Source organism: Nycticebus coucang, chromosome X (assembly GCF_027406575.1).
Source record: "Nycticebus coucang isolate mNycCou1 chromosome X, mNycCou1.pri, whole genome shotgun sequence".
Taxonomy (NCBI): domain Eukaryota; kingdom Metazoa; phylum Chordata; class Mammalia; order Primates; family Lorisidae; genus Nycticebus; species Nycticebus coucang.
The window spans coordinates 84,311,678-84,326,485 of NC_069804.1; the positions used below are offsets into that span (position 1 = coordinate 84,311,678).

Genomic DNA, 14,808 nt, shown 5'->3' on the forward strand with positions numbered 1-14,808 from the left:
AAAAATTAAGTTAAGGTTGGATGTGGTGGCTCACGCCTGTAATCTAGCACTCTGGAAGACTTAGGCATGAGGGTTGTTGGAGGCCATGAGTTCAAAACTAACCTGAGCAAGAACAAGACACCATCTCTATTAAAATAGAAAAAAATTAGCCAAGTATAATGAAATGCTCTTGTAGGGCGTGCTATTTGGAGCTGAGGTAGGAGGATCACTTGAGCCTGGAAGTTTGAGGTTGCAATGAGCTATGTGTGATGAAGCCACTGCACTTTAGCCAGGCTGACAGAGTGAGATTGTCTCAAAAAGCCCACAAAAACAAAAACACTGAGTTAATGTACACATAGAATTGTGTGTAACACATAATATGAGCTCAGTCAATATTAACAATTGTTATCAAAAGGCTATTATAAAAAATATTCTATACGGCAGTGGTCTCAACCTGTGGGTCGCAACCAACAGGAACTGTACAAAAGAGTCGCAGCATTTGGAAGGTTGAGAACCACTGCTATAAAGGGACTGCTGTCAGAAATAGAACAAAGAGATAAGAGCTGATTAAGAGGTATTTACATGAGAAAGAATGCAGTTGTAGGGCGGTGCCTATGGCTCAAAGGAGTAGGGCACTGGCCTCATATACCAGAGGTGGTGGGTTCAAACCCAGCCCCAGCCAAAAACTGCAAAAATAAATAAATAAATAAGTAAATAAATAAATAAATAGAATGCAGTTGTATTTAGAAGAAAAGTGCTAGAAAGCATATTAAAAGGGTAGAATAATCTCAGCCATTAGAAATCATATAGAGAAAGAGAAATGAACAGAGCTTGTCTTTCAGCATATGGCTAAAACCAGACGGCAAAGAATGGTGGCTGACAGGAGGGTTCAGGAGGCTGATATGTGTCAGAGGGGAGAATGAACTAAGCATGAAAACAAATATGAACATATAATCCACATCTGCTTTTTAAACATAGGTCTGATTACACTTGACTCTGTTCACATTCGCTAATCAAGACATGTGAAAAAGGCAAAACAAAACAAAAACAGGTCTCACAAGTTATAAGTTCAGTTTATAATAAAAGAAATTGTCAGGCCAGGGGTGGTGGCTCACCTTTATAACCCCAAACGCTTTGGGAGGCTGAGGCGGGATGATTGCTTGAGGCCAGAAGTATAAGACCACCATGGGCAAAAGCAAGATCCCCATGTCTACAAAAAATTTAAAAAATTAGTCAGGCTTGATGGCACAAACCTATAGTCCCAGCTAATCAGAAGGCTAAGGCAGAAAGATTGCTTGAGCCGAGGAGTTCGAGGCTATCGTGAGCTATGATGACGCCACTGCACTCTAGCTCAGAAAACAGTGCAAGACCCTGTACCCTTACAAGCCCCTGCCAAAAAAAGAATAAAATTGTCAGAGAAACACATACATTTGTATATAAAAGTATATAAAAATGTTCCCATAATTATGTTAATTATATTACTTTCAAACTTCATGAAAACTAAAAACAATCCAAATGTTTAAATTAAAAGATAAAAGGGACTGTCCTAAAAAACATCATGGTTCAAATGAAAGACTTTTATGGATTCACATCTAAAGACAGTAAAATGTTGTTAAAAGCCACCTAAAAACACTATGAATATACACACACAGGAAAGAAATATAATCCAAGTGGCTATGCATATGCTTTTATTAACTGTCCCATGCCTTTTGTCAATTTTTAAAAATGAATATTTATGGCTTTTTATAATTTTTTAAATACATAGTACAGGAGGAAAAGAAAATGATTCTTTGTAACCCTAAATGATAGATATATATCTGAAATTATTGTTCTCTAAAGAAATTGACTAAGAGTCCTCAGAGAATATGGAGGAAAGAGGAACAAATAAAGGAAAAAAAGCAATACATGTTCAGGTGGTGAACACCAATTTTACACAACATCCCAACCTCCATTAAAAATAGTTAAAAGAAAAATCTTTTTAAAATCACAAACTATTTTAGTGTGATTGCTTAATTTTAATCAAGGAGGAAAAGAAAAGGCAGTAATGCCAAAGATATCACGTCTAGAATTTAAAAAAGTGTCAATTTTTAGATAGCCTGTCCTAACACTGACACGGCTGCGTCATAATCCCAGTGGATCAAAGTTGTATCTTCATACTTGAACGTCAGTATCAAGATTCTTATTGTAAGAAATTTAACAATTCTTTATTACAAGCAGTTCCCGAGTTACAAACATCCAACTGACATACGACTGACATATGACAGATAGAGGCAATTACAGGTAAGGTAAAAGTACTTGTTCCAACTTACATACAAATTCAACTTAAGAACAAATCTACAAAACTTATTTGTTGCCTGGGGACTACCTATATATAGTTTACTATGACCAAATTAAATTATTACCCTAATAAAATGTTGAAACAATTAACAAAAGCATTACATAAACATCTCAGAGCAGCACTATGCATCATAGAGCAGAAAAACAAAATGTGGCATATAAATAAAATATGTATATAAATAAATACATACTAACATATGTGGCATATAAACAAAACATGACATACAATATTGACATAAACATATAGTATTATTCAGTGACATAAACATACAATATTAGTCAGCCTTAAAAATAAAGCTCTGACATATGACAGAAACATGGATGAACTTTATAGACATTGTGCTAAAGTGAAATAAGCCAGACACAGAGGTCAAATATTGTATGATTCCAACTTAAACAAAATACCTGGAATAGGCTAATTAATACAGACTGAAAATAGATTAGAGATTACAAAGGGCTAGAAAGAATAAAATAAATGTACTATACAAATATAAGATGTTATATGAAACCCGCACATTGTACCCCTTGATTGCACTAATGTACATAGTTATGATTTAACAATAAAAAAAATTAATAAAAAAAAAAACAAATATAAGATGTTAACAAGGAAAACTAGGTGTGGAACATATTGGAACTCCCTGTACTATCTTTGTAACTTTCTATAAATCAATGACTGTTCTGAAACAAAATTTTTATTTATTTATTTATTTAATTATTTATTTGATTAGTGTTTTTTAAGAGACAGTGTCTCACTTTGTCACCCTAGGTAGAATGCTGTGGCATCACAGCTCACAGCCACCTCCAGCTATTGGGCTTAGGTGATTTTCTTGCCTTAGCCTCCTGAGTAGCTGGGGCTACAGGCACCTGCTACAACATCTGGCTTTTTTTGTTGTTGTTGCAGTTTGGCAGAAGGCTGGGTTTGAACCCGCCACCCTCGGTATGGGGCCAGCGCCCTACTCACTGAGCCACAGGCGCTGCCCAAAAATGTTTATTAAAAAAAAAAAAAAAAAACCAGAATGATGTTTACCCCCCCACAAAATCTTACCATATAAATAGGTTAACATACATTTTGATATATGTCCTAAAAATTAGACTTATTACAAATTAAATAAGGAAAACTGAATCAAGTTTACTATATCCGTGTGAGACCTCTAGTGTGCAAGGAAAATTTTAGAAAACCTATTTTGTGATACCACGCTAAAATTCAGGTTAAACAGCCCAGACTTTTGAACATTTTGAACAAAATTAGTTAATCAACTAAAAAATGGTTAAATAAGACCAGTGAAGTATAAACTAAAACATTTTTGGAAAGTCAATTGAGAGGAACTTTAATAAATATAAACTTTTGGCTCGGCACATACACCAGAGCTGGTGGGTTCTAATCCAGCCCAGGCCTGCCAAGCAACAATGACAACTACAGTCAAGAAATAGCCGGGCATTGTAGTGGGCACCTGTAGTCCCAGCCACTTGGGAGGCTGAGGCTGATTGTCTTAAGAGAATCACTTAAGCCCAGGAGTCGGAGGTTGGTCTGAGCTGTGATGCCATGCACTCTACCCAGGGCGATAGCTTGAGGCTCTGTCTCAAAAAAAAAAAAAAGAACCCCCACCCAAAACAAGAAAGAAACATTCATATTTTTTGCCAACTTTTCAAAAGATGCCATTATATAGAAATCATATGGAAATACTCACACAAAGACACCTGGATGGAATTTACACTGTGGAAGACACAACCCAAAGGCTTATTAATAAAGAAATGCTGGGCGGTGACTGTGGCTCAAAGGAGTAGGGTGCAGGCCCCATATGCTGGAGGTGGTGGGTTCAAACCCAGCCCCAGCCAAAAACTGCAAAAAAAAAAAAAAACAATGCTGAATGAATTATATTATATAACTTATGGTATCCATGAATTTTTATTTCAAACTAAGAGCCAAGTATTATGCTGCGTAGTCCAGAGTTACATGTTAAATGCTAAAATTGATGTTATTAGGAACTTAAAATTGAATGACCAGTGTATAAAAAAGAATCCTGGTTAAGCCGTGTAAAGACCCATAGCAAGACAAGAGGACTTTCTATGAATATAAGTCATGATATACTCCATAAATACTATCATTCAACCAAGAAAACAAGCAATGTGCACCAAAAGGCATGCAAGAAAGCCACAGATCATGAAATATTACCTAGACCTGTTTCTGATATAGTTCTGCTACTGTTATGATACACTGGACTTTGATTAAAACCCCCATGCACATTAATTTTAACATGTAAACTTTTCTATTATGAAAGTCCACATAAGGCTCAGCACTCATGGCTCAGTGGTTAGGGCGATGGCCATATACACCTAGGCTAGAGGATTCGAACCTAGCCTGGGCCTGCTAAACAACAATAACAACTACAACAAAAACAACAACAAAATAGTCAGGCATTGTGGCGGGCTCCTGTAGTCCCGGCTACTTTGGAAGCTGAGGCAAGAGAACTGTTTAAGCCCAAGAGTTTGAGATTACTGTGCACTGTGACACCATGGCACTTTACGGAGGGTGAGCAACATAGTGAGACCCTGTCTCAACAACAAAAACAAAAAAAAAAGGTCCACATATGTATATATACCATGTTACACATTTACGGGACAACTGGCAGAAAAAAAACATACATATAATAATAGCAGGGAAAAACCTAACTAGAACTAACACAAAATAATGAAAACTTTCAAGATGGAGACTACCCTAGTACACATATAGTAAATTTCTTAAGTAGGGAAGTCATGAGCCCTGACAAGGAATAGTCATTGACTCAAACGTTACTAAAATAGAATGAAGAAATTTAGAGTATAGGAAATGGCATCACATAAATGAGTCTAAATGTAGATAGGCAGCAAGTGGGCACAACATAAATAACAAGATTTATAACACACAATTAAAATAATTCTATACTATTATAAGTTAATGACACAAACCTGTAAGTCCAGAAGTAGACTCAAATAAATAATAATTTAGTACTGGATAGATGTAACTTTAAATGAGTGAGCAAGCTGGGTACAGTGGCACGTACCTGTAGCCCCAGCTAATCTGGAGGTTAAGGCAAGCAGATTGCTTGAGTGCAGCCTGGGCAACATAGCAAGACCTCATCTTTTTTTTTAAAAAGTGAGGAAACGGGAGGGGGGTGGGGCCTTGGTGTGTGTCACACTTTATGGGGGCAAGACATGATTGCAAGAGGGACTTTACCTAACAATTGCAATCAGTGTAACCTGGCTTATTGTACCCTCAATGAATCCCCAACAATAATAAAAAAAGAAAAAGTGAGGAAACAAGTACAAAATGGATTTTTAGGATAACACGCTAGCCATTTAAAATCAAATGTAAGATCATTCTATGGCTGCCAACATCAAAATAAGATCCAAATCAAGTTTAAAAATAAATAAAAATACTAAAAAGTTAAATTTATAGAGCTGCTCATGTAATATTTATTTCTTTGACCTAATAAAAGCTATATTCATAGATTTTCCTAAAATTGAACCACCCTTACATGACTAATACCAATACCACCACTTCTTGCTCATTGTGTATTAGGCATGAATTTGCTCCTGGATTTTTGTTGCCAAGCTTTTACTTAGGTTATTTGCTTATATTATCACTATCAAAAATGGGTCTAATACAGTGTTCCCCAATTCAGGGCTGGACAAAGACCTCTGCTTCCTAGGCCTAAACAAACTTCTTTTCCCCCAAACTGCACTCTCTGAACACAAACAAAACGAGAAAAGCAGTTTTTCCACTATTTCATGTAAGCCAGCCTCTTCTGAAGTAGACTCCCAGCCACTTTCCCAGGAGCTCAGAGGGACTGCCTTCGTTAATACACTCATTGCTAATCAACATTGGAAAGGTGACTTTTGTGTACCAAGCCCTAGCCAAGTGTAATTCTCAAGACCTCCCTATTTACAACAGTATATAACCCCTTAGACCAAAGACCCACAGGGACTTCCCACTTAGGTCTCCCTCCCTCTGTCAGAGGCTCTGGTGCCTTTCATTCCTTCTGTGTTCCTTTCTAATAAATCCTATCTTATCATTGAGATACCTGGTCTGTAAGTTCATTCTTTGAATCTCCAATACCAAAGACCTACTGCAGAAAGAAAATATGTCAACATATTTTGGGGGCTCACCCAGGTATGCAATAGGATCACTGAACTCTATCCTGTTCTTTCCTGTAATCATAATGGAGACTAATAATTTGGATGCCTATCAGCCCCTAAAAGCGCATACTGCATCTGCCGACTTGGTACGGGCAAAAGGCTAATGGAGAACGAACTTTCTAACTGCCCTTGGTTCCAAAAGAAAGGAGCAGAAGGGAAAGTTAGAGGCTTCTAAACTCATTCTGTATTCACTATTTTTCTCTGGTGGAGAGCAAAAGGTGGACAGATGAGTCACCCAGAGTTATTGAGTTCCCCAGCAATGATCGTGTCCCCACGTCACCATCACCAGAGGGCCTTCTGAAAATGTGCTCTCCCAGCTGTTTTACTAACCCCTCTAGTCTCCTGGATCCCAAACCTTTCCTACTTATCTCTACTCTCCCCTAGTAGTTTTTATGCTTTTGTATGGTAATAACTACATGTTAGTAATGTCAATAAGGACCTGCTTTGTTAAGTTTACACTGGCTCTTTCTACCGTTTCCCGGAAAATAAGACAGTGTCTTATTTTAAGGTGTGCTCCCAAAGATGCACTAGGTCTTATTTTCAGGGACGTCTTATCTTTCCTGTAAGTAGGTCTTATTTTCGGAGGATGTCTTATTTTCGGGAAAACAGGGTAGTGTTTTTCAAATGCTAAGGGATTTTAAAGGTCCTTTTCATTGCTTTTTCTTCCAAAATTAAATTTAATTGGCTTTTCCCAGTGTTTGCAAAAGAAGTTAAACTGTTAATCCCTCCCAAGACAAAAGGGCAAAATGACTCCCCAACAAGGCTTCTCTGGGTGATCAGGAGCTGGGGTAGGGGAACCTGTGTAGGGTAGCCTAGGGCAACTCCCTGAGGCAAGAATGGCCCTCAACCCTAGAGTATGGTTCAGTCTCTTCTTAAAAAACAGTAATTGAGGAAAAAAAAAAAAAACCTTTAAAAGTAAAGGCACAGAAAATGACCCTGGGTATTCTGATTTATTTATTATTTTTACATATACATGTGTTCATTAGGTTTCCATTTTTTGCCTTCACAGAATTAAAAAGGCTTAAATTTTAATAACAATAACAATGTTTAAAATAAGGACTAGAAACAAAAACCTCCTAAAGAATGAACGAACATAAATACATTCAGAAAAGGAATCAGACAACTGCTACATCAAAACATTAAGCAATAACAATAATGCAAAGAAAGTAACATTCACATTGTCAAATAAGAGTGTCTATTATAGAATGTTTTGACTCTGAGATTCAGCATGGAGTCAACAGTTAACTTCTTTTTAAGTCTCAAAAAATAGACAACTAATATTTATAAATAAAAGTAAAAAATAATTTCAAAAAATGGATCATGCCAAATCTTACAGACAATAGAAAAAGAAGAAATACTTCAAAATCATTCTACTTGATCTGGGTACACCTGATATTAAAATTGGAGAAAATATATTATTAATAAAGGGGAAATTACAAACATACGTCACTTATAAATGAGGATGCGATATCCTGAACAACATATTAACAAGTTGAATTAAAAATTAATGTTTAAGTAATGTACTTTAGTCAAAATTAAATCTAATTTAGGTGAGAATTAATTATTTTTTCTTGTTCTTTTTTTTTTCTTTTCCTTTCCCTCACTCCTTCCCTCCTTCTCTGTCTGGTCTCCCCTCCCCCATGCCCCACAACATCATTAACTGTCACTGTCTTCATATCAAAATTGAATACACAGGATTCATACTTCTCCATTCCTGTGATGCTTCACTAAGAATAATGTGTTCCACCTCCATCCAGGTTAGTACAAATGCTGCAAAATCTCCATTTTTTGATGGCTCAATAATATTCCATGGCATACATATACCACAGCTTACCAATCCATTCTGGGATTGAAGGACATTCAGGTTGTTTCCACATTTTGGCAATTGTAAATTGGGCTGCGATAAACAGTACAGGTGTCTTTTAATAAAAGTTTTCTTTTTTTTTTTTCCTTCTGGATAGATGCCCAGAAATGGGATTGCAGGATCAAACAGGAGGTCTAGGTTAGTTCTTTGAGGTTTCTCCATACTTCCTTCCAAAAAGGTTGTATTTAGTTTGCAGTTCCACCAGCAGTATAAAAGTGTTCCTTTCTCCCCACATTCGCACCAGCAACTGCAGTTTTGAGATTTTGTGATATAGGTCATTCGCGCTGGGGTTAGGTGATCTCAGGGTGGTTTTAATTTGCATTTCTCTAATACTTATGAATGATGAACATTTTTTCATGTTTGCTAGCCATTCATCTGTCGTCCTTAGAGAAGATTCTATACATCTTTCTTCTCCATTGATGTATGGGATTGTTGGTTTTTTTCTTGTAGATTAATTGAAGTTCTCTATAGATCCTGGTTATTAAGCGTTTGTCTGATTCAAAATATGCAAATATTCTTTTCCATTAGGTAGGCTGTCTATTTGCTTTGCTTGCTGTCTCTTTGGATGTACAGCTTTTCAGTTTAATTAAATCCCATTTGTTTATTATTGCAGTTGGTTCTATTGCCATAGCAGTCTTCCTCATAATAAAGTCGTTCCCCAAGCCAATATCTTCCAGTGTTCTTCCTATTCTTTCTTTGAGAATTTTTATCATTTCATGCCTTAAATTTAAGTCCTTTATCCATCTTAAATGAATTTTTGTGAGTGGAGAAAGGTACGGGTCCAGTTTCAGTATTTTACATGTGGATATACAATTCTCCCAGCACCATTTATTGAATAGGGAGTCTTTACACCAGTGGACACTCTTGCTTGGTTTATAGAAGATAGGGTGGCTGTAACTTGTTGGTTTCATTTCCTGGTATTCTATTCAATTCCAAATATCTATGTCTCTTTTGTTGTGCCAGTACCATGCTATCTTGACCACTATGGCCTTATAATACAGCCTAAAATCTGGTATGGTGATACCCCTGGCTTTGTTTTTATTACTAAGAACTGCCTTAAGCTACACGGGGTTTTTTATGGTTCCATACAAAATGCAGAATCATTTTTTCCAAGACTTGAAAGTAGGATGCTGGTACTTTAATAGGGATGGCATTGAATCAGTAAATTGCTCTGGGAACTACAGACATTTTAACAATGTTGATTCTTCCCAGACATGAGCATGGTATGTTCTTCCATTTGTTAATGTCCTCTGCTATATCCTTCCTTAGGGTTTCATAATTTTCTTTATAGAGGTCCTTCACCTCTTTTGTTAGGTATATTCTTAAGTATTTCATTTTCTTTGGGGCTATGGTGAAGTGAGTTGAGTCCTTAATTAACCCCTCATCTTGGCTGTTCTTGGCATATACAAAGGCAACCGACTTGTGGACGTTGATTTTATATCCTGAGACATTACTGTATTTTTTTGATGCCTTCCAAGAGTCTTGTGGTTGAGTCTTTAGGGTTCTCTAAGTATAAGATCATATCATTAGCAAAAAGGGAGAGTTTGAACTCCTATGCTCCCATTCGGATAACCTTTATTTTCTTGTCTTGTCTAATCGTGTTGGCTAGAACTTCCAGCACTATGTTGAATAGTAATGGACAACCTTGTCTGGTTCCAGTTCTAAGAGGAAAAGCTTTCAGTTTTATTCCATTCAGTAAAATATTAGATGTGGGTTTGTCATAGATAGCTTCGATCAGTTTAAGAAATATGCCACCTATGCCTATACTCCTCAATGTTCTAATTAGAAAAGCATGCTGGATTTTATCAAATGCTTTTTCTGCATCTATTGAGAGAATCATATAGTCTTTGGTTTTGCTTCTGTTGATATGGTGAATAATGCTATAGACTTGTGTATTTTAAATCAGCCTTGCATCCCTGAGATGAAACCTACTTGATCATGATGTACGACTTTTTTGATGACAAGCTGTAATCTATTGGCTAAGATTTTGTTGAGAATTTTTGCATCTATATTCATTTGTGAAATTGGTCTGAAATTCTTCTTTTTAGTTGGATCTTTTCCTGGTTTTGGTATCAGGGTGATGTTTACTTCATAAAACGTGTTGGGAAAGATTCCTTCTCCTCAATTTTTTTCAAATAATTTCTGCAGTATAGGAACAAGCTCTTCCTTGAAGGTTTGATAAATCCATCAGGGTGACTGCAGACTTCTCTAATGAAACTTTTCAAGCCAGAAGACAATGGTGATCTGTTTTTAATCTACTTAAACAGAACAACTTCCAGCCCAGAATTCTACATCCCGCTAAGGTAAGCTTTAAAATTGATAGGAGAAATCAAATATTTTATTGATATGCAAACATTGAGGAAATTTGCCACAACAAGACCAGCTTTACATGAAATATTTCAACTTTTTCTACACACTGACCATCACAATGGACCTCCAGCAACGTAAACACCCAGAAATTAAAGGACAGAACCTAGTCTCAAAAATGACTGTGGATAGACAAAACTAAGGAATGGACTTTCACAAAATGAGATGAACAGAACGCTACCACACTTATCAATTATCTCAATAAATGTCAATGGCTTGAATTCCCCACTGAAGAGGCACAGATTGGCTGACTGGATTAAAAAACACAAGCCATCTATTTGCTGTCTGCAGGAAACACACCTCACACCAAAAGACAAAGTAAAACTCAGAGTTAAAGGTTGGAAGTCAATTTTTCAGGCAAACGGAATTCAGAAGAAAAAAGTGGTTGCAATCTTATTTTCAAATACATGTGGATTTAAAGCAACTAAAGTAAAAAAAGAAAATGATGGTCACTTCATATTTGTCAAATGAAAAATACAAGACTTTTCAATTCTAAATATTTATGCGCCCAATTTAAATGCTCCCAGATTCTTGAAACGGACCTTGCTTAGTTTGAGCAATATGATAGCCTATAACAGGGGACTTCAAAACCCCTCTCTCAGAGCTGGACAGATCCTCTAAAAAGAAATTAAACAAAGATGTTAGCGATTTAAATGAGAACCTAGAACAACTGTGCTTGATAGACATATATAGAACATTCCATCCCAAAGATAAAGAATATACATTCGTCTCATCATCCCATGGAACATTCTCCAAAATTAATCATATCCTAGGACACAAAACAAACCTCAACGGAATAAAAAGAATTGAAATTCTACCTTGCATCTTCTCAGACCACAAGGCACTAAAAGTGGAACTCAACTCCAACAAAAATGCTCAACCTCACACAAAGGCATGGAAGTTAAACAACCTTATGCTGAATGACAATTGGGTGTGGGAAGAAATCAAAAAAGAAATCATTAACTTCCTTGAGTATAACAATAATGAAGACACAAGTTACCAAAACCTATGGGATACAGCAAAAGCAGTCCTGAGAGGAAAATTTCTGTCTTTAGAAGCCTACATTAGAAAAACAGAAAGTGAGCACATTAACAAACTCACAATCCATCTGATGGAATTGGAAAAAGAAGAACAATCTAAGCCTAAACCCAGCAGAAGAAAAGAAATATCCAAAATTAAATCAGAGATTAATGAAACTGAAAACAAAAGAATCATTCAGAAAATTAATGAAATTAGGAGTTGGTTTTTGAAAAAATAAATAAAATTGATAAACCTTTGGCTAGACTATCTAGAAATAAAAAAATAAAATGTCTAGTAACCTTAATCAGAAATTACAAAGGGGAAATAACAACTGATGCTACAGAGATACAAGAGATTATCTCTGAATACTACCAGAAACTTTATGCCCAGAAATTTGACAATGTGAAGGATATGGATCAATATGTGGAATCACACCCTCTCCCTAGACTTACCCCAGATGAAATAGACCTCCTGAACAGACCAATTTCAAGCACTGAGATCAAAGAAACAATAAAAAATCTTCCAACAAAAAAATGCCCTGGTCTGGATGGCTTCATACCAGAATTTTAACAAACCTTCTGATTTCTTTTGTCTATAGGTATAAATATAATGGTTTAAAAGCATGCTAAACTTTTCTAAGACTTCAGCTAGTTGTAACTAATTCTAATGCAAACATTTTTAAATGTCTCTTAAACCTGAGAAGACCAGATTGACCCCACTTGCATGCCCTCATCCCATACCCCTCACTTTCTCATGACCTGTCCCTGAGCACTTAGGCCCTGCAGAAATGGTAAGTGTTAAATAAACATACCCTATGGAGACAGGGTAGATTAGCCCAGGATATAAGCCCTTGTAAAAAACCCCATCTGGCTCCCCTTGTAATTGCTCAATCCCAACCTCCCTTTTGCTTCTGTAAATTGCTTTGCCTTAGGAATTCCAATCCCCTACCCAACTGAAAGAAGGGTATAAAAAATCCCCTATCTCTTTTGCTGAGATTTTTTCAGGTAGGAACTTGTCTTGGTTAGCTAGCCAATAAAGGAACCCATACCTAATTTGAACTCAAATTCCACTTTCATTGCATACGTTTGGAGGCCCCAGTGAGATCTCGTCAGCTGGAGGTTTGGCCTTCCTGTGCAGCCCCTGAGAAGTTCCAGGGCCCAGTAATTTCCTGAACTACTCTGAAGGTTCCAGAGGAACTCTGATCAACTCCACCAAATTCTTGGGTCCAGAACTCCCTCTTGAGAGGTAAGCCTTCTATTTCTAAGTGTGGTTTCTTTGTGTTCAGGAAGTAACATTATGTTCCCAGAAATGGGTCACAGAATAGTCACTGGGACACCAGTGCCACCAGGAGGTGGGTGAGTGCCCTGGGACACCAAGTTATCATGCAGGGAGGATGAGAGAGGCCCAAGAAGGAGGTGTATAGACTCCTGAGGGCGGCCAGGCAGAGGCCCAAGGAGACATAGGGGATTCTGAGGGTAGCCTGGTGCTGGGTAGGTCTGTTCCAGGTTCCTGGAAACATGGAGATGACGGTGGGGAACCTTGGCCTCAGATGTGCATGTTCAATTTGTTCATGTGTTTGTTTGTCATCATTGCCATCAGTGTGCCTATTACTCTTCTTGTCTGTCCTGATATAACTTGCATTGTTTTTGGCTGGGTTCACAATCATGGAAACTCAACCAAGTAAATCCCTGACACCCCTCCAGTGCATGTTAAAGAACTTCACTGTTGGCTTCTCCGATGACTATGGAGTCTGGTTTTCTAAGAACTGTCTCTCAGTCCTCTGCGAAGTTGAATGGCAGTTTTAATGTAGGGTAGACTTCCACTGGCTTCCTTGACCTGGCTCTCAAGACTGCAGTCCAAAAAGTGGTTACTGGCAAGCCAGGTCACCCCGGACCAGTTCCCCTACATTTATCAGTGGCTGATTTTAATCTGAAACCCCCCTCCCTGGCTTCACGTATGTGTGGTGGGTACCTATTCATCAGTATTACTTGTTCGTCCCTGGTCGCAAGGGGACTGCCACAATCAGAAGCCAGTTTTACCTCTATCGGGGAGGAGGATTTGCCTCTTCCCTACAACACTGACAGGCTGTCCTCCCCAACAGTGTCCTATCTACGGGGGAGGGCTTGCCAGTGCCTAGGCACCTGTCCCCCTCAAACTCACCTTCAGCTTCTCATCTTCAGTCCCATACGGACCCTGAGCCAAGGCGTGAAGCTCTCATTCTCCTCCTCAAGGAAGTACCTCCTGTGAACAGGGGTGATGGTGGCCGTCCCTTCCTTGTTTATGTCCCCTTCTCCACTTTAGACTTGTACAATTAGAAGGCACAGAATCCACCCTTTTCTCCAAAGTCCCAAGTCCTAACCTCCCTTATTGAGTCCTTCCTGTGGAATCACCTTCCAACCTGGGATGACTGCCAGCAACTCTTCCTGACACTCCTCATGTCTGAGGAATGGGAGAGAGTCAGAGTTGATGTGTGGAAAGCTTTCCTGGCCACCACTGGTGCTACAGAGGAAGAGGAGAGGGAGGGTTTTGATGTGAGTTTTCCTGGCTGAATGGCTAGATTAAGACCCCAATACCTTAGCAGGGTTCCCCAGGCTCTTGAAACTTTCCACTCGTCTCTCTTATCTGGCCTATGGTCTGCAGCCCGGAGGCCCACTAATTTGTCAAAAACAACCGTTGTAGTTTAGGGTGTGGATGAGTCTCCTGAGGCATACCTGGAGTGGCTCAGAGTCATTCCAAATTTACACCCCATTTGACCCATCTGCCCCTGAAAATGCTAGGGCAATGAATCTGGCTTTTGTCTCTCAGTCTGCACCTAATGTTAAAAGGAAACATCAAAACCCAGAAGGGTTTGCTGGAATGAACATTTCTCAACTCTAAGAAATTGCCCAGAAAGTCTATGACAATAGAGATACAAAAAATCAAAAGCAGAAGACAGCCACAGCTGAAAAAGCTACTTATAGGCAGACTAAGGTCATGATAGCTACACTGCAAGCTGTTCACAAGGACCATTTAAAAATGGAAAGAGAAAAAAGCCTGGGGCCTAGTCAGTGGAATCGGCCTAGATT

The 14,808-nt window shown here is 38.0% G+C and overlaps 1 protein-coding gene across 13 annotated transcripts in view; it reads right to left on the reverse strand.

Annotated features, from left to right (window-relative positions):
* The window catches only part of LOC128577277 (uncharacterized), a 68,421-nt gene that overhangs the window by 26,004 nt on the left and 27,609 nt on the right, over positions 1-14,808 (reverse strand). For 5 of the 13 annotated variants that reach the window (XM_053579444.1, XM_053579445.1, XM_053579446.1 and 2 more), the window contains exons 4-5: positions 4,005-4,030; positions 1,095-1,189 (exon numbers count right to left, since the gene is read on the reverse strand). The exons of 2 other annotated variants lie outside the window; for them this stretch is intronic. In XM_053579444.1, the coding sequence (XP_053435419.1) occupies positions 1,095-1,189; positions 4,005-4,030 (121 nt within the window). Of the gene's footprint in view, positions 1-1,094; positions 1,190-4,004; positions 4,157-13,903; positions 13,985-14,102; positions 14,243-14,808 lie in introns of all 13 variants that reach the window. 6 more of the 13 variants (XR_008377537.1, XR_008377539.1, XR_008377538.1 and 3 more) reach the window with 2 other exon arrangements.